Source organism: Salvia hispanica, chromosome 1 (assembly GCF_029641045.1).
Source record: "Salvia hispanica isolate PSC_SH4W2 chromosome 1, Shi_PSC_v1, whole genome shotgun sequence".
Lineage (NCBI taxonomy): Eukaryota > Viridiplantae > Streptophyta > Magnoliopsida > Lamiales > Lamiaceae > Salvia > Salvia hispanica.
In genome coordinates, this window is record NC_142692.1 from 41,963,548 (window position 1) to 41,983,655 (window position 20,108).

The 20,108-nt window shown below is 36.4% G+C and overlaps 3 protein-coding genes across 8 annotated transcripts; 2 read left to right on the plus strand and 1 right to left on the minus strand.

Annotated features, from left to right (window-relative positions):
- The first annotated feature begins 3,663 nt into the window (after positions 1-3,663).
- Positions 3,664-11,779, plus strand: LOC125218624 (Alkaline-phosphatase-like family protein). Of its 5 annotated transcripts, none has more exons than XM_089063221.1 (21): positions 3,664-3,834; positions 3,998-4,362; positions 4,467-4,501; positions 4,623-4,744; positions 5,615-5,704; positions 5,811-5,930; positions 6,331-6,414; positions 6,756-6,833; positions 7,007-7,132; positions 7,207-7,293; positions 7,935-7,970; positions 8,060-8,115; positions 8,349-8,496; positions 8,950-9,379; positions 9,474-9,565; positions 9,696-10,245; positions 10,390-10,525; positions 10,663-10,704; positions 10,880-11,033; positions 11,113-11,196; positions 11,287-11,779. In XM_089063221.1, exons 2-21 carry the CDS (start codon positions 4,097-4,099, stop codon positions 11,383-11,385), a joined length of 2,835 nt encoding a protein of 944 aa, XP_088919347.1. In that variant the 5' UTR covers positions 3,664-3,834; positions 3,998-4,096; the 3' UTR covers positions 11,386-11,779. The 5 variants fall into 5 exon arrangements, with proteins under 5 accessions (XP_088919347.1, XP_088919346.1, XP_088919348.1 ...); XM_089063220.1 differs by having other exon boundaries at positions 4,007-4,362; XM_089063222.1 differs by having other exon boundaries at positions 4,017-4,362.
- A 632-nt stretch (positions 11,780-12,411) lies between these two features.
- On the plus strand, positions 12,412-15,553 carry LOC125217732 (protein serine/threonine kinase). Its single transcript, XM_048119255.2, has 12 exons — positions 12,412-12,555; positions 12,633-12,679; positions 12,771-12,841; positions 12,995-13,108; positions 13,181-13,356; positions 13,445-13,533; positions 13,761-13,878; positions 14,057-14,130; positions 14,222-14,269; positions 14,404-14,572; positions 14,730-14,858; positions 14,936-15,553. Exons 1-12 carry the CDS (start codon positions 12,472-12,474, stop codon positions 15,260-15,262), a joined length of 1,446 nt encoding a protein of 481 aa, XP_047975212.2. The 5' UTR covers positions 12,412-12,471; the 3' UTR covers positions 15,263-15,553.
- Positions 15,554-15,961: 408 nt separating this feature from the next.
- LOC125218762 (uncharacterized) lies at positions 15,962-19,580 on the minus strand. Of its 2 annotated transcripts, XM_048120512.2 has the most exons (10): positions 19,272-19,580; positions 18,557-18,731; positions 18,300-18,467; positions 17,948-18,041; positions 17,685-17,755; positions 17,459-17,510; positions 17,263-17,311; positions 17,005-17,145; positions 16,561-16,680; positions 15,962-16,473 (listed from the first exon to the last, which is right to left on the minus strand). In XM_048120512.2, exons 1-10 carry the CDS (start codon positions 19,463-19,465, stop codon positions 16,323-16,325), a joined length of 1,215 nt encoding a protein of 404 aa, XP_047976469.2. In that variant the 5' UTR covers positions 19,466-19,580; the 3' UTR covers positions 15,962-16,322. The 2 variants fall into 2 exon arrangements, with proteins under 2 accessions (XP_047976469.2, XP_047976471.2); XM_048120514.2 differs by lacking the exon at positions 16,561-16,680.
- Between the last annotated feature and the right edge of the window lie 528 nt (positions 19,581-20,108).

Below are 20,108 nucleotides of genomic sequence, written 5' to 3' on the forward strand. Positions count from 1 at the left end.
TAAAATAGCGTTCGCTATGTGATCGAAGTTAAATCCATCTCCAAAGGGTTTAGTAATCCATAGGGTTAGGTTGTAGTACCGACTTAGTAACATAGTTTACAATTTAACAACATTCTGCAATATATCTGTTTCTGTTTTAGTATTGTTTCGTTTATCGTTTGTGTTTTAGTATTTTGATTAGTTCATTTTACGCTGATGATATTTTATTTTGCAGATTATAAAGTTGAGATCTTTGTTGTTCCATTGTTTGTATTTTATTATTGTTTCCTCTTCGTTTTTCTTTGGTTTTTCTTAAAAATTTTATTTTATTGTTTTAACAATATCTTCACTTCTTCTGCAGTAATCGTCTTCGAGTTTTAGGCAGTTGTTCGCTATTTTTCAGTCTGGTTTTTGTATGAAGAGCTGAGAACGATTTTTATGGAGAGACAGTTTGAAGAGTGAAGGTGGAGATGGTTGAAGATGGAGATGGTTGAACATTCCGAAAACGTAGTTTGAGTCAGTGGCGGACGCAGAAATTTTTTCGAGGAGGGGCTTTACTATATAATCCTTCCGTCCCACTATAAGCGAGTCATGTTCCTTTTTGAGATATCCTAACTTAAGTGAGTCATGTTCCTTTTTGAGATATCCTAACTTAAGTGAGTCATATCCATTTTAAATAAAAAAAATCTCTTCTCTTATTTAATTTCCCACCTACTTTATTATTTTCACTCCTCTATTTTCTATCTCTCATATTTTATTCTCTCCACTTTATCTTTTTAAATATCGATTTCTAAAATCTTGTGCCAAAAAAAGTGGCTCACTTATAATGGGGAGAAAGGAGTATATTTTTATATAGTTAAAAATATGTTTGTTTTAAAAAATTTCTTGTGTGTTCCTTTTTTATATTGTGAATGTCTCGTATTAAATGTTTCATTTGATTTAGTAATTTTGTTAATGGACCATTTGTTATATTAGCTCATTTTATAAAGATTTTATTATTAAACTACTCCATAAAAACAGAACTTTGGTTCCATTTTTATAACATGTAATAAATGAAGGAACATAATAAAGTATAAATGGAGTTAATAGCATGTAAAAAATCACAATCACAAAAATTGAAAATTGCATACATATGTTACATTTTTTTGAGTAATAAGTAATTCTCGGCCTAATCCAAAAAAATGAAACAGTTTTATTATCATACATTCATTTTCTTATTCTCAAATTTTCATAAAAAATGAAAGAAAAAAAATTTGCAATTGGATTAAAAATTAAATTTCACCTTCACCTTCTTATCCTCAGATTCTATTAATATGATGAAAAATATATTTTTTGCTTAACAATATAAAAACTTGTAGTAGTACTAGAAGTTTACTTATAGCCTATAGGCTTTATGTCAGAGTTTTGTACGTTTACCAAGACCTAATCTTAAATTTAATAATTAAATAATTATAACAATTAATATTATATTTATATTGGACATTTATCTTCTTCTTCCTCAACACAGGAAGCCATTTCTGCAACTTAAGAAATTTGAGTTTCAGCCCTTTTCATCCTTCACTTTCCATCGATTTAATCTTCTACATCCCTAATTTGGTGAGGGCTAAACTTGATTTTCCGAAATTTCAAAAAATTTATAAATCGAAAAAAGGAGGAAAAAAAATTTGGGTAGGGGCTTAAGCCCCTCCCCCTCTCTTACTGCGGCCGCCAGTGTTTTGAGCTGGGAAGATAGCTCTGACAGTTGATTAACTGTGTAAATTTGTTACCCTGTGTATATAGGGCAGATAGATAGTGAAATAGTGAGCAACAGTTCTACAGTTTTTGGAATGTTAAATAATTATTATTTAAAATTCAGATAATAAAATAACATTGTTTTTATCATGCATATTATTTTTGTTTTTATCATACATATTATTTTATTTATTATTAAGTGATTAGTATCTGTGTCTTTCTTTTCTTTTTCTTTTTTTTTTCTTTCAAGTCTAAACCTTTTATCTTTCTCATTTGAACATGGTAAAGAAAATGTTATATTTTTTGTTTTCATATTTTTTTTAATATAATAATAAGTTATGGAAAAAATTTTAAAAGTTAAATGAATTAACATATTATATTATCGGGAAAAATTAATGAAATGGGGTCGTTAGAGCCCGAAATGGGTCATTTTAGAGCATCCGCAATTCGTCGCGCTAGCCGATCGGCTAGTCGAACCATTGCAATCGGCGAGGACGAAATTGGCGAGCGGATCGGCGTGGGCTGGCCGATCGCTCGTCGCTGGCCGAAGCGTTGGCCGATCGGCTAGCCGCCATTGTGGCGGCCCGATCGGCCAGCGATCGGCCAGCGCTATTTTTTAATTTTTTTTAAAATTCTTTTATAATTCTTTTTTTTAATTTTTTTTATATTCTTTTTTTTTATTTTTGAAAAATTATATAAACGCGATTTTCTCTATCTCTAAATTTCTGTACAAGAACAACATCTAGCGATGGACAACAACAACTAGCCCAATACAAAATTAAGACCTAAAACAAAAACATGTCATACCGTCGGGCCGGGGGCCTCTCCGCGCCCCCGGACCCCCATGGCAAGGGGGCGTCGTCCCCCTTGACCCCCTGACTCGCTGACCGAGCAGCGAGACCCCCGTTCGGCTAGCGGCAAACTATAACGGATTCAAGGCATACTAACATTTTTTTATGTATTTTTTTAATAAATTAGTGAGGAGTAGAGTTGGGCGGTGGCTCGTGTGTGGAAGCCCGGATTTTTTTTTTATTATGTAATTTTTTTTTATTTTTAGTTAATGTACTTTTTTTTAAAAATAAAATTAATGAATTTTCCCGTATATGTCTCGTAAATTTAATTCGGTAATTTAATCGTGATTTTAATTCCGTAAATGTAGTATATTTTGAATTATTTTTATTACGGCTGGCCTATGGCTAGCCTATGGCTGGCCTAAATCTGATGTGGCAGGTGAATTTTTTAGTGTTGCTGACGTGGCAGGGGAGAGAATGGCTAGCCTATTGCTGGCCTATGGCTGGCCTAAGCACCATTGCGGATGCTCTTATGCGGTGGGAGCTACCTAAAGCGGAAATATAAATGGTCCATTTCGGGTCATGAATCCGTTACTTGATTCCACTGGTATAGCTCGAAGATTCAAATTTAGAGTTTTAAATTTTTTATAATAATAATAATAATAATAATAATAATAATAATAATAATAATAATAATAATAATAATAATAATAATACAACTGTTTGAATTAAAGTCTATCCGTCCAGATTCTAGTAAGGAAATGGCGGAGCGGTTTCAGGAGGCCGGGGGCACCACCGAGCTAGGATGAGTGTTGTGGTGATGGCTCGAATTTGAGTCATCTATCCATTAATTGAATTACTGAATATAGAAGTCAATGCAATCGGGGAGGGGATGAGATGCGGAAAATACATGTTGCCCATTGGAAAGATGGCAGCCATCCTAATCAACCAATGGGAAAAATAGAAAGAAACTTGGATTCCTTCCGTCCTAAAAAAGTTTAGTCGTATTTCTTTTTAGTCCGTCCCAACAAAATTGAGTCATTTCCCTTTTTAATAAAAGACAAAATATCTAATCACTATTCCATCATTTATTTTACAATCTCTTATCTTTCCTACTTTTTTAATCTCTCCTATTTATTTAATATAAGCTTTTGATCTCAAAAGTTTGGTCACAACTATTATGGTAAACACGGTGAAGTTATAGAGTCTGCACATAGTGTACACCATAGCTTGAGTCCTCGGCTCCTTGCTGATTTTGTAAACCGTAAACAAACACAATTCGAAGAAGCTCAGTGAGATCCCGAAGCGTGGGATCAGTTTTCTTCACGGAAAGGTAATTTAATCGCGTAAACCAATTAAGAAGCTTGATGTATTTATTGCAATTGGCATGACTGATGACTTGCTGTAGTGCTCATTCACCCATAATTCAAAGTAGAAAAAGTTTTAGGGCCATTTGAGGAATGAATTGTCGTGATTCATTGTAATTCACTGCTTAGTAATTTCAGTACAACACAGCAAACCTATGGAAACCAACGCTCAAATCTAGAGCCAAACTTTCCCCAACTTCTGACAAGATCATATCCATATACGGTATAATGGGGGAATCTGAGAAGCGGATTTGGAGTGGACGGCGATGGGCTTTTGCTGCGTTTTTGGGAATAATGCTGCTACACAGCTTGGCCATTTTGCTTTTCACCAGAGGTTTCCTTCTTACTCGCACGGAGCTCTCCCAATACAGCGAATGCAACGACGTTGTGGAGTCGCCTTGCTTTCCTCCTCCCCGTGATCAAAATACTAACGGAAGCTGTTGGAGCCAGCCTGTTGTTGGCCGTCTTGTTATCATTGTTCTAGATGCTCTGAGGTTAACACTTTTTGCAATTGCTCGCCGGGATTGCTTTATTCTCTATCTGTTTGGTTTTTTGCCTCTTTTTGTTTCCTAGTGTTTATGGGGCGTTCTTGTTGTAGGTTTGATTTTGTCGCTCCCAGCACATTTTTCGCAGGTATGCTGTCTATTGCATTAGTATAATTTGCATTCTTTTTGCTTGCTTATTGCATTCTTGCAGATATTATTGGCAAAGTCTTGTGCTCGCTTAACCTAGGAATTGTATTTGTGTTTTCTAGAGAAAAAGCCATGGATGGATAAGTTACAAGTGATGCATGACCTTGCTGCTTGGAATCATTCATCGACAAGAATTTTCAAAGCTATAGCTGACCCCCCTACCACCAGCCTGCAGCGTCTAAAGGTGAATACTTGGTATTTTCTTTTGCACTAAGGAATAATAAGAGGTGCATACATGTTATGTGGCTAAACCATCTTAATCTCGTATGATCAATCAAATACATCAGGCTCTGTAACCTATGTACTTTATTGGCTTATGACGTTGTGTCTTAATATGGACTGATTCATCAAGTTACTATCTAGGATATTCTGCAAAACTTCAATTTAATACTCCATTGTCACGCCCCAAATTTTTGTGCAGTAAATGAATTGGGAATGAGTGCTCTTGTTGTTTGTAAAATTTTCTTAGCAAAAACATGTATAGGCTTAGTCATAGAAGGGCGTGGGTTCATACAACCTTGGGAAAAGTTTACAGCACTTGGTTTTTACTTTTTTTTTTCCCGAGTGTTGAGAATATCATTTTTGGTCTCCTGTTGCATCGTCTATTAGAAGATCTAAGAAAATCTCGCTGCTTTTGATAGTTTACTACAAAAGTAAGCATGGCGTCTTCAACATATTACTCAAGCTAGAGCTTCAGCCCAAGTCATGAGAGCTATAGGAGGTGTATGCCATGCATATAGGTAGATTAGTTTCTTACCTTCTTCATTTCATGCAAGTGTGCAACTATATTTAATCAAACAATGCCGAAATTGTTCTTTTGGATTATGGTGCGTTCTATGAGAATATGTAATGTTCTTTCCAGTGCATGTACATCCATATTTTCATGAATTACAAAATTTCCACATCAACCAGTTCTGTGGGTTAAGAACCTCCTGATTCATACATTAATGGGTGAAAACAATATTATTAGATATGCATCACAACTAACTTAGATGATGTAATCTTCATAGTTCATAGAACTTCATACTATAATTGTTAATGTTTTCATATCCAGGGCTTGACTACTGGTGGACTTCCCACATTTATTGATGTGGGGAACAGTTTCGGTGCTCCGGCAATTCTTGAAGATAACTTGATACACCAGGTCTGATTTGTATCCGATACTCAAACACTGAACATTTCTAATATATAGTACTACTATTTCTTTTCATTTTTTACTTGCACATTTTAACACTCTATTTTTCTTATAGTTAGTTCAAAGTGGGAAGCGGGTGCTGATGATGGGGGATGATACATGGGTGCAATTATTTCCAGATCATTTTGCCACATCTTATCCATTTCCATCTTTTAATGTCAAAGACCTTGATACGGTAATGTTATTTTTTATGATCATTAGATATACTTGTTTCTGTAATTAGAATTTTATGTGAATTTTGGTTAAAAATAAGAAACAATGCTGCCACAAATAGTTATGAAATTGATAGCGAATGAATAATTAGAATTTTGTAGAAGCTTTTTCTTGCCTACACACTGCTTGCCAAGTCAAACTCAACAAGGGTCCTAGGAAAATTCTCCCTTTATCGGGTGCGAAATATTTATTCGACCAACAGTTTTGAGTCATGCAAGAGCCAAAGGCTAAAACAGCCCTCACTGCGCCCAACACTCGATGAGAGCATACATTTTGTCTGCAATAAATCTATGTTAATTTTGATTATGTATATTTATTTGGTTCTTTATATCTTTAATTCTTCATTACTTTTCATTTGTCAGGTTGACAATGGGTGCATTGCGAATTTATTCCCTGCCCTGGACAAAGGAGATTGGGATGTGCTAATAGCACATTTTCTCGGTGTGGTGAGCCTAGCCGTATTGTAGTTGCATTAACAGAGTTTGTAGCATTCTTTGGTAAATGATGATATTGGCATACTGCTAATTATGGCTGATGCAATTGTAGTTGTCTAGTTGGCCATTTGGTTCTGATGAAATTCCATCTTTTGCACTCACAATCTGTTTCTTAGCTTCCAAGTTCTATCAACTGCAATTCCATCTGATGCACTTATATTTGATCACTTCCGTTATTCCCAAACCTTGTGGGCTTCATTGCATCTTCTCTCTCTCTCTCTCACCCCCTCCCCCCCATATATCCTCCCACCATGCACTTATATATGATACCTTATATAAAAACCATGATACAGGATCATGCTGGGCATATATTTGGTGTTGACTCTACCCCGATGATAGAAAAATTGGAGCAATACAATGAAGTTATAGAGGTACTTCAATTATTAATTTTCTGTTACATAGCAGCTAAAATCAAGTAGAAATGCCAATCATAAAAAAACCTATTTTCCCAGTGCAAGTTATAGAAAGTCTCGTGACAGTATTTTCCTGGAAAAATTATTCACATCTATTTTAACCATGAAATGACATTTAATTAATGCCCCAGAAAGTTGTAGGAGCACTGGAGAGGCAAAGCGGACCTGGTGGTTTGCATGAAAATACAATGCTTCTTGTCATGGGAGATCATGGGCAGACACTCAATGGCGACCATGGGGGAGGCACTGCTGAGGAGGTGCTGTCTCTCTTTAGTTTCTCCAAGGACCTGTGATTACTGCTCAGTACTAATACCAGCAATATCCTATGCAGGTTGAAACAGCAATTTTTGCATTAACTTCGAAGAATCCTAATACACTACTTGCTGCAGCTGAAAGTTCTTCTTGCCAATTGGATGTGGTATGCCTAATCCTGCAGACCATAGCAATACTTTTGTATATGAAGAAAGTTTAGTGATCAGGAAATATAGTTGTACAGGATAAGAAATAATCTTGTAGGAAGAAATCTAAAGAAGTTGCAAGAGTTAAAACTCAGTTTACATAATTGTGATCCTTCCTTTTACAAAAGTTAAGTTTCTTGGTGAACCCTTGACCAATTTTCTTCGAATATATCCTTTCCTTTTAGCCTTTGAAATTTATCACTCTCCAAGTCTTAAAAACAGAAACAAAAATTCTACACTGACTACTCAAATAGAAATGAATAGGATAGCATGATGTGGCTCTCCTCACGGACATCTTGATGAGTTTCAGTAAGTTTTGTTGGCCGATACCAATATGAACATGTAATATAGCTTAAAGCATGGTTAATAAAGATGATTAGAAATCCAAAAGTTTGCTTTCAATTCTGTTGCTCCTGATAACAAATTCGAATATAGATTCATGCCAGTGCAAATGCATAAATTTTCCCGATGCCATTCTACTTAATTTTAAAATAAAGGGCATCATGCTATCTTTTTCTAATATCATTTTAGTACATTTACTCCTCTAATGATCAATATAATATTCAGTTCTTCCTTTAATGCTGTCTGTTTTAATTTACAGCACGGAAGGCAAGTTTGCACTAGCTCAATTCAACAGGTCTGTCAATTAAACTAATCTCAGGATGCTGGTGAGCTCAGTAATAACTTTGTCCAAATAAATGAACTTATTTTGGCCTGTCTTTCCAGCTAGATTTTGCTGCAACTGTCTCTGCTCTGCTTGGTCTTCCATATCCTTTTGGAAGGTAACTGATACCAGAATCCTCTCAAATCTTGTTCGTTTTCTTCTTTGCGTTTATCCCCCCGCACTTTATTTGGTACAAAGATAATGTAATGCTTGTGATACCTATTTCTGAAAAATTCAATACACTTCATGGCACGTCTTTCTGGAATATTGTAGTTCTTCATTTCCCCTATGTTTGTTCTAATTAATTAAATATAATTCCAAAAAAAATCTGATAAGATGACATATTTTCAGTATTGGGAAAGTTAACTCTGAACTCTATTCCTTGGCTGGTGGTACATGGAACCAAGAAGAGTCTATTACTGGTGATGATGGAAATCCATCAGAAGTTCAAAGTTGGATGCTGAACTATGTGAATGCCCTTTGTATTAATTCCTGGCAGGTACATCTTTCCTCATCTTTATACCACTTTTGGCATACAGGCCTGGCACCTTATATATTTCCTAGGTGATACTTGGTTGCTTGGGTTTTCTTTCGTTTTCCTTAACAAATAAAACCATCCCTGGTGGTTTTTATTCTTCATAATATGGTACATAATTATGCTTCCCATGGTTCGCCATGCAGTAGGGTAGCAGTGTGGTTCAAGTTCACCCTAATCCCTATGCATAGTTTTGTTATGGAAATTTCAACGTTTAAAATTGTGAAAGGGGCTCATATACACCACTAACATTTCCTCTTAGGATGAAGTAGCCCCCTAAAGTATTTCTATGTAGTATGTACAAATAAGCCATTGATGTGCTTCCGGAAAGCAGCATTATATATTTGTTTACTCTTTTCTTTCATAAAGAATAGATTGCTGCCACCCTCTTTTGTGACTCAGGGTTTGCTTATGCAGGTGAAGAAATATATTGATGTCTACTCATCTTTGTCATTAATTGGATTTTCGGATAAAGACTTGCTGCATGTATCGGAGTTGTATTCAAGGGCTCAGGAGCTTTGGTCAATCACTTCAAGAAATATATCAGGGGCTTTTGTGTCACTGCCTATAGTCAGAAGGCAACTTGATGCATATTCTATGTTTCTGGAAAGTGTTGCTGCACTGGCTCGATCAAACTGGACTGAGTTTAATTTGAAGATTATGGGAATAGGCTTTTGCATGATGTTAAGTTCACTTTATCTGAATGTGTTTCTCATCAGGAGGCTGGACAAATTATGTGGGCTCCAGTCTTTTTTCTCTGGCTATTTAAAGAATATTTTGGGGGTGAATCTTGCTTGTATTGTAATTCTGATACGTGCATGGAGTTTCCTTTCTAACAGTTTTATTCGTAAGCACCGTATCTTATTCTGATAATACTATGTAATATGGCTTTCTCTTCATTCATTTTGCTATTTGTCTCATTCCTTATTACTTTGATGCAGTTGAAGAAGGGCGAGTGGCAAGTTTTCTCTTGGCAACAACTGCGATACTTCAACTACGCCATGCTATAATGAAGAAGATGATGCTACTTGAAGTAGGCTTCTGTCATCGTTTTTCCTTTGGTGACTTTGCTAATACACAATAATTTTGATGTTTTTTTCCCATGTTGTAAACCGATATCAACAATATCTTGCTGTTTGCTAAATTTGTGTTGCAACCTGCAGGCACTTGTGCTTTGTCTTTTGGTTCCTTTTCTCAGAATCAGTATTGAATTAGGCCAGTTGAAGCAGGCGGTGAACTCATTGTTCTTGAAGGTTGATTCGTCAAACATGATGGGAATTGTCAATGATTCTGAGCTCTGGATGTATGTTGCTGAAGTTCTTCCAGTGTTAGCGCTTCTTATCGTTGCATATCTACTGTACAAGAGCATCACTTCTTGTTCTTCTCAGGGCATTTCGAAGTATGTTATTGCAGGAACTCTATTTAACTATATGCTCATACTCTTAAACTGGGTCTCAGAGAGTAGTTTACTCAGTCCAAACCTTTCACTTTGGCTATTAAAAGGAAACCTAATTCCTCAAGTGATTTATGTTTCTGGACTTCTACAACTCTCATTATTGGTCATAGGTCAACTGATTGATAGGGGGAGAACCTCAAACTTGGAAGAAAGTACAGTTGTTAAAGCATTGGCCTTGATATCTGCATGTAGTTCAACCACAATTTTGTTGTCTGGAAAACAGGGCCCACTTGCATTATTGGCTTTGCTGATTGGAGGTTCTTGCTCTACCACATTTTTTAATTCATAGTGTATAATATTATTTCAGCGCGTTAGTTTCTTCAGTACTTAATATTAAGCCGATGGTAAATTAGAAGTTACCTCTGTGACTTAAAATGTTTTCTTTGGCTCATTCTCCACAGGTTGGTGCCTAAAAAGACTAATGGCATTGGAACAGAACACCGAAAATGAATCTTCTGGGTCTTCACTCTTTTATACCCTTCCAGTAACCCAATGGAGCCTTCTGGCTGTGTGCATGTTTTTCAGTACTGGTCATTGGTAAGATGCTTTGTGCTTCTCCTATGTTTTGAGTATATTGTGATAATATGCAACATTGTGTGATTGTGGTTTAGATTGTTGTCAAAGGCTTCACTTAGTATGGGGCATAACTAATTTTTTTGCTTTCATTATTTTAGGTGTGCTTTTGACGGCCTCAGATATGCGGCTGCATTTATTGGGTGAGAAGACACGTTTTCCTTTTCGTTTAAATGCCAATTAGTAGTTTATTTTCTTGTATGTTGCCAGTAAAGGCTTGGCTGCAGACTGATCTTACTAGTTACTTATGTGGGTGTCTTGCTTTCTCCTTCAACCAATATTGTCAATGCATCTGAGCTTCATCTATTTCATTTTCAGATTTGATGAATTCAACCTTATTCGGCAAGCAATCCTTCTCACAATCGACACATTTGGGTTTTCACACATTCTTCCTATATTGGGACTTCCACTCGTTGCACGCGGTTATTTGCTGAAGCAGAGCAAACAAGTATACTCTATTAGAATATGCCAAGTAAGTTTCATATTCAAATGCTCTGATGGAACTTGAGCTGTAAATTATAGTACTACTATAATTCTTTTATTTTCTTCAGGTGTATTTGATGTATGGACTCATCACAGCCATAGCAACCACATTCACAATGCTATGCGTCACAATACAAAGGCGGCATCTCATGGTATCCTCATATTTTGAGTTTTACTTGCAGTTAACCCAACTCCGTATTATTCACCCTTACATTGTGACCACTATATATCATTCATTGCAGGTCTGGGGATTATTTGCTCCAAAGTTTGTGTTTGATGTGGTTGGCCTTCTTCTTGGAGACTTGCTGATATTTTTGTCAGCTCTGTATTATACTTCATGAATACCTTCTGCGAAAACCGTTACCCTTTTCCAGTTTTCCCCATTCTTGGAGATCTGCAAGGGTTACCTCCACACCTACTGGGTTGAAGGGGATGATTTCAAAACATTTGATGACTACACTTTAACACCGGAATCTTTCTCAATGAGCTGATTTATCTGTCAACTTTTTGCAGTTTAGGGTTGTAGGTTGATGGACTGAATGTATACATAGTGATGTATATCGTTTTACTTTAGAGCATCAGAGCAAATTTGTTCAGAAACTTTGTAACCTTTTGACGTAGATTGATAGTTGCAGATTATTTTCTGAAAACGTAACTCTTTTTTTACTGTGATTGAACCTTTTAGATCCACATGGACTTGGTTCTAATGAATTGGAAAGCTGCAATTTAAAATTAGTTTATGTATTGCTTGTTTATAGTAGTAGTACTAATATTTTGTAGATGCTTAGCTTGTTACAATTAGAAAATAAAATGCTACGCCCTTTGTCTCTCAAAGTTTGTCCATTTTACCATTTTCGTCTGTTTCACAAAATTTGTCTCACTTGGAATCTTACCAAAAATAGACATTAAATACACCCTCAATATCCTCAACGTGGTACACCCTCAATATCTTCAACTTGGGACTCTTAATCAATAATTTTGGTTGGGATATTTACCAGCCTTGCTACACATTACGATTTCAAATATTTTATAATACTGATATTTCTTCATTTCGTAATATAAAGTTCCACTTTTGACTGTTCAATTTTTTAAAAAAAATATGAAGAAAAGTAAACTGATAAAATTTGGATCTCATTTATATCTATAGTTTTATTTTATTTTATTTTATAATAACAAGCGAGTTAGAATTATTTAGTAAAGTATGTGGCACCATTTATCAAAAATTAAAGAATGATACTATGAGACATGGGCCTTTTATAAATTTTGATTAATTTGATCCATGCAGCAGGCCCAGTTAAAGAGGCCCATAAAAAATCTGAATATTTTTGAAGAGTTATATAAACTCCGCCGTCAATTTCTTCCATTCATCGTAAAATCGAAGAAAAAATCCAAGATTTTCTGCGTAGAGCTGAGTGCAGTCGATAATCATGAAGTTAGATGTGAATGCATTGAGGTATCTGACCAAGGATGATTTTAGGGTTCTTACCGCCGTCGAGATGGGGATGCGCAATGTTTGTTTCTCTTCTCCCACCAATTCCAATTATTTCTTCTTTTTTATCCAAATTAATCACCTTTTATTTGATTTCAGCATGAAATTGTACCGGCGGAGTTGATCGGCCGAATCGCGTCGCTCAAGTAAGTTACCTTTTTACTCGATATTTGAATTCGCCTTTTTTTATTATTCTGCTGTTTGATTAATTGTGTTTCTGTGTATGTTGGTGCTTAGACATGGCGGAACCTATAAAGTATTGAAGAATTTGCTCAAGCACAAGTTGGTGCATCACGACTCTTCAAAGTGTATGTTTGTGAAAAGCTCATTGTTTTTGTAATCTGTATCTTAACATTTGATATTTGGTTTATTGATCAAACTATTGTTATGAATTTGGTGTAGATGATGGTTCATTTGATATTTGGTTTATTGATCAAAACATTGTTATGAATTTCGTGCAGATGATGGTTTCCGGCTAACATACTTGGGCTACGACTTTCTCGCCATCAAGACATTGGTGAACCGTGGAGTTTTTGCTTCGGTTGGTCGTCAAATTGGCGTGGGGAAGGAGTCTGGTATAGATGCCTTGCACCTGTTGAAGCTTTACTATGTTTTTGTTATTGATTATAGTTATTTCTCTTTTCAAGATATATTTGAGGTTGCTACCGAAGATGGCACAGTTCTTGCTATGAAGTTACACAGGCTTGGTAGGGTTTCATTTAGAGCAGTCAAGTCTAAACGAGACTATTTGAGGCATCGTAGAAGCTTTAACTGGCTCTACTTGTCTCGACTTGCTGCACTCAAGGAATTTGCCTTTATGAAGGTCTGGTTATACCTCTCTCTTCTGAATATTTTGGATAGATTAATTTTTGTTGGTGAAGTTAAATGAATCTTTCACATCATAATGGCAGGCTTTGGAAGAACATGGTTTTCCTGTTCCAAATGCAGTGGATTGCAATCGGCATTGTGTTATCATGTCACTTGTCCAAGGCTACCCGCTGTAAGTGTTTAAGCTGTGTGTGGTAATGTATTCCTCTGGGTCAGTACAATGTAATAGATTTTGCTGCTCTTGGTCATGGCTTAAAACTGACTTTCCAGGTCGTTGTAAGGAAAATCATAAGAGAAATGTATACCTATTAAGACTCCAACTGCAATATTGGTTTAGGCTACTTTGAATCTTCTTGTGGGATGGACTGGGATTGCGTCTAATCATCCTGTTTTGTTCAGTGTGCAAGTTAAGGAGTTGCCAAACCCTGACACGATCTTTGAAACAATTCTTGGTCTTGTTGTTCGCCTGGCTGAGCATGGGCTCATTCACTGTGATTTCAATGAATTTAATATCATGGTAAGCTATTTTTATTATGATTTCATGGTCACATTGTTGTGTTTAATTGAATATGTTTATCCAGTGCATGTTGTTTTCTGCAACTTCTGATTGTCGTAGTAGCTAAAAGTGTCTCTTGTTATTGAGGTTCTACACATTTGTTCATCCACCATTTACAGTTCATTATTTTCATTTGTAGATTGATGATGATGAGAAGGTGACTATGATTGATTTTCCACAAATGATTTCGGTTTCTCATCGAAATGCACAGATGTATGTGCTGCCAACCCATTATGACAAACAATTTATCTCAGAGATTTTAGTAAGGATCATATTCAAGATTCTAATTTCTTTTTTGTTTTAGGTATTTTGACCGCGATATTGAGTGCATCTTCAAGTTTTTCCGAAAAAGGTAAGTGGTTAAGAAACAAATTGCTATGCTGTAAAATGAAAAAGGAGCTAGTGATGTCTCTACAACTTTTACCCATGCTCTTAAATCTAGGTCTAATAACACTTGCATATGCTCCCTTTTGGTGTATCCAATAGGTTTCACCTCTCTTTTGATGAAAAAGAAGTTGAAAGTGATGGTTCAGATTCAGAACAAAATGGAAATTGTCGGCCTCGGTTTTCGGACATAAATAAAGTTTCTGGTTGTCTGGACAAGGAACTTGAAGCAAGTGGTTTCACTAGGAAAGATCAAGATGATATGGATAAGGTACTTCCTTGAGTCTTTCCTCTGCCAAGCTTCTTTTGACAAAATGCTTTCCACTGCAAAACTACTAATATCTATCAATGTACAATTGACACGTTTAATGGAATATTGTGTTAATTCTTCAAATTCTGACTCTGTTTTGGTGGTGTTCATTCCTCAGTTTGTTGAGGGGGATGTAGTGGAAGATCTGGGATCTGATTCCGGAGAAGGTGACGATGAAGATGATACTGCTTGCCCGATAAATGATGCAACCCTAGATGGTCTCGAATCCTTGAGTTTGATTAGAGAGGTGCGTTTGCATTTTGGGTTTAACTTAAGCTCATAATTGTGTGTTGGCCTCTTGAATGTTAAAATCTCTCCTTGCAGGAAGGAGATAACTTACAAGAAGGTGATTCGGAAGCCAATCAAAATATCGTGCAACAACCTTCCATCGAAGCTAGCCAAAGTGGGGAGATAGCCCTAGAAGATGGACAGGTTGAGCACGGTGATGATTCAGCAGATGATAATTCTGGTACAGAAGAGGAGCAAGATGACGACCCTGAACTTGAAAAGCGTCTGACCAAGCAAAGACAACGTGCCATCCAGGCTGCCGGTGGAAGGAGGAAAGGTATAACCTCTAGAAACAGTTACAAGGACAAAGGTGGGAAGTCCTCTCATAATTCAAAGATCCAAAAACAATTAGGCAGCTGGTGAGGAATGGCCATCATATTGTATCCTGTTGTGAAATGATTCGGAGGCAACACTACATACGAGCAGCTCGGATTCGTGACCATAGTTACGCGCATATTTTTCCCTCCAGCAACTACTTGTAATGTATCTGTCAACTATCATAAATTTTGATCGCTGTTTTTGTTTAATGTAGTACTATTATCAATGCTATGATTGTGTATCGCCAAGTTGAATGGGGTGAGCTGTTGATACTAACCAAATTGTACGAGTTTGAATCTCTTAAAATTGTTGAATCCAAACACAATCTTGGACATATATCCAATGTTTCATTTCCGGTGTTGCCCCATTATTGTGCAAGTGGACTCTGCATCGATTATTAGAATCCCTGTTCTTAGCCTTTTAAGCTCAACCAACCAGCCCGGCTTGAACACGATATTTGAATCTCACCTTGTTGAACGAACCCCCCTTCGATAGTCCACAAATCTCCAACTTACTGAGTTACCCTCGCAAACACAGAGACGGAGGTGCAATTCGTGTGCACGAATTAAAATACTACCTGAAGTGGCAAGAGATTTTCTGTTTGCCAGTGGTTGTCTTCTTCATAGAGCTAGGAAAAGAAAGAGGAAATACAGCCTCCTAGTTTTAGGAGTCAAATTATTTCTCTAATTTAATAAATTGAGAACAAAATTGCATTTCGTATTTCCTTATATTTAAACCGAAAACTAAAATTTAATAACTGAAAATCAAATTACTTTCTCATGTAACAAAATCTTACACTGAAATCACTATGGAATAACAATAATGTAAGGTGCTCAAACTGTAATCAAATCACTATTGTATAACCTATGCGCAAAATACATAAATACTTGTAGACCAAAAAACTGAGTGTAGTTACACTCATTTTGCTTGTGAAAAACCAAATTCTTTGTACCTAACTCTCATCTGTAACAGGTTGTGTGTTGCATCACAAGCAGCAGACTATCTCGGGCAGGAAGTTCGACTGAAAAATAGAAAAACTTCTCCAACATCATCTCTCGTCTTCCCAGTAGAGGAAGGAATGGCAAACTGCATCATGACGTGCAAATCACGCACACAAAGCAACAGCAGCATCAGGAGCTGGTGCAGCATGCTCACGTCTAGATTCCACAAACTTTTGGCGAAACTCCTCAAATGTTCCTTCCCTGATCGTGTCTCTTATCTTGCGAAAGAATCCTATATAGTGGTGAGTGTTGTGACTGCAAACAAAAAAACGAGATAGACCTGAATTAGGCAAATTAACAAGTATCCAAACTGCAATGGGGTTAGAGGAAATAACTTCATACATTTCTAATAGAATTTGTGCCAACATTTCATGAACGTTAAACAAGTGGTTTATATACGCCTTTGTATGATTCTGACACGTGTAGCACTTGCATCCCTCTAGAATTCGTGATGTGTCTTTCCTGCATAGTTAAATTTCGAATACGATGAAGAACGAAAGTATTATCAAAACAAATGACGAAGAACTAATAACAAGAAGATAACAGAGTATTGAATATGCAGAGAAAAATATTGCAAATTATTTCAGGGAACAAAAATGACATAGAGAAGATCAAGACTGGTATTTTGGTTATCAAATAACATGATATACATAAGTTTGATAAAAAAAAGTATCCTAATTAAGCACAAAACAGACCTGAACCAACTCGTCTACCAATCATTTCATCATGCAACAAATGTTGAACACGGTGAGGTTACTTAAGAAATCATGAGACCAGAACAATAACCTGTAAATAGTTGCCTTCAAGTTGATCTTCGTACCATCATCTCTGACGGTGTCACTCAGCTGATCAACGGAACCATGTCTCTCAATTTCCTCTGAAGGAAATGTAAGTGCAAAGCCTCCAATTGTAAGATGGTATATATAACTGCCAAGCATCGCTATCATTATTACAAAATTTCTACATAAATGTACTCCTATTTCTTTTAAAAACTTCAGGGGGGGGGGGGGCAGAACAGTAGTAAAGCCGAGCTTGAAAACGTACGTGGAGTTAAAGAGGTCAATGCCAGCAGCAACACCTTGCAAGACCTCCTCTGCAAGATTGGTTACAAAAAGACATTTAATAAGCCAAAGGCATCCGAGCAGTATAGAGATAATAGATGTAAACAGACTTGTTTTGAAGATGAAAATTAATTAGATTTATTGGGTAAAAGTGGCCAAGATTTCTCGTGAAGATTCACCTGGAAGTCCAAGACCACTTATCTGGCGAGGCTTATCCTCGGGTAAAGAGTCCTGAAACGTAAAGAAACACCAATAAAATGTAAATGACAACAAACTTGTTCAATTGAAAGCGAAAGGTTTGAATGGCTCAAATGACAAACTTTGGCAATTTTATTTAAACAACACTTCCAGCAAACAAAAATCAAATGTAGATAATAATTTACACTGAAGCAACATAATCCATACAATAACAGCACTGAGAAGAGCGGGGCGTTCATCCATACTCTCTCCAAGACCAAAGCCACCAATGTGAAAACCTGAATAATACAGTAAAAGCTTTCTGAAAATAATTTTCAACCTACACACAACATATATATATATATATAGCATAAACAAAATAAAGAAAGAAACCATGCTTCAAGTGTTGTCCATACGAAAATATAAGAGACTTGTAAAATAGACATCTAATTGACCAACAAAATCGTGAAGTAAAAACCAGCCATAAACACCTGAGACATTTCGCCTTGAAACTTCTTGTGCACAGTATATCCGTTCATTGATTTTAGAGCCTCCTACGATGGATCCAAATACAGCTCCGCCTGTCTAAATTTCAGTGATTAATACTTTTAAAAAGTGCATAAAGAAGAAAAGTCTCCATGTGAATAGATGAGTCAAGCATCATCACAGATGCACGTTTTCGAATTTCTTGAGTGGCCAGGGACTACATTTTTAACCTCTTTCTAGTAAAGCCAATATTTTTAATACATCGCAAGTAGAATATCTCAGTTAAGCACACAGAAGCTGTGATATCCATTGCCAGAGAATAACTATACATATAAACGAAACAAGTTTGGTACGTACATCATTTGTTTTAGCCAACGTCAAGCAGTCGTCAAGCCATCTCATAGTACGCTGAACCGATGCTTTGTTTCTCTTGTCAGTAACCCAAGCAGGGACCTCATCAGCCAATGTCACCCACATATCAGGCTTCATTGAAGAAATCATTTCCATATACTGTCCCGGTTTTATCTGCCAGAATTCAAAGTTGCCAACTGTATCACACACAAGCAATTCAATATGTCTCAGAGAGTTCAAAACACAAACTGCAAATTGCTTACAAGAAAGCGGCCGGAAGGAGTCTCAAAGGATGCTCCAATCTTGTTGGAGCTCTGATGATCTGGTACAGATAAGATGGGATCAGCCGGGTTGGCCGCAAACACATGCTCCTTCAAACCAAGCATCTGATGCAGCCCTCCCATCTCGGATACCGCTTTCAACGATATGCCTTCCACACTGAAAAAGTCACAATCCAAATAGCGGAATTAGTATAAACCTCCATCCGTCCCCCAAAAAATAGTCAAACTTTTGCCATTTTTATCTGTCCATCAAAATTAGTAGTTGATTTCTATTTTTGGAAACTTTTTTCACCACACCTCACACTACTCACTAACACAACTTCAGTTTTCTCTTATACTTCACCAATTTCTCATTAAACCCCATGTCGTCACCAAAGTCTCTACTTTTAGGGGACGGGAGGGAAGGAATATAAACTAACCACAACATAAATCATAAAAACACACCAAAAGTTTTACACATTTACTTTTCAGACCAAATATCTACAATTTAAACCCAATTTTTTGCACAATTATTTTCTGATTGTATCGAAAACAGTCTTGGTAATAAAATTAATGAGTACTAATGCAGAAAAAAAAAAGATGAAATAAACATTTTTGCTCAGCTGAGGCATCCAATCCTCTTGATTCACCACTATTTACATGCGAGAGGAAAAACAGAAATATAAATAGAAGGAAGGCAAAGTTAATTAGGGCGTACAAGTGAAGGGGGCTGAATTGGAGGAGGCGGGAATCCGGGGTTGGGAGAGTGGAGAGAAGGTCGGGGGAGATGAAGGCGGGCAAGCCCTTGCGCGTGCTGAGAAGGAGCGCTGGAGTATCCATAGAACAACCGCCCACCTGCAACACGCCGGCGCGAGCGCCGCCCTTGCTCAGTGCCTTCACGCTGAAATTCATCTTCCTTTGATTATTTCCCTCCGTTTGATTTGGCGGGCGGCGCCTTCTTCTTCTGCTTTTATAGGTCTTTTTCGTTTGTTTTTTACTTTTGAATTTCTTTTTCGTGTTTTTCTATTTCTGCTAATGTACCACGTAATGAAGAAATCTATATATTGCGAAATTGGGGGTATTTACACATTTCAGAGCTTCTTTGTCAAATAACTAAATCTGATTATGTGGCTTTTTTCAATTGTAATGACAAAATTTAATACTCCCTCGATCTCCCAAATATTGTCTCATTTTAACCCGGCACAGATTTTAAGAAATATAATAAAAAATGAGTTGAAAACTATAGTGGAATATGGGTCCTACTTTTATATAGTATTAATATTAATTTTATAATAAAATGTAAGTAGAAATGAGTTAGTGGAATATAAGGTGGATTACCAAAAGTGGTAAAAAGTAAAATGCGACAAATTTTTTGGGACGGATGAAAATATTAAAAAGGGACAAACTTTCAGGGACGAGTATTCCCGTGATAAGTTAGTATAGTATTTTCTAAGTTCTATATTTAATAGTGTAAATACAATTTGTTTTTTAATACTCCGTAAAAGGCTCGTTCATGAATAGAATATTTCAATTGCAATTATACTCGTTAGTCATT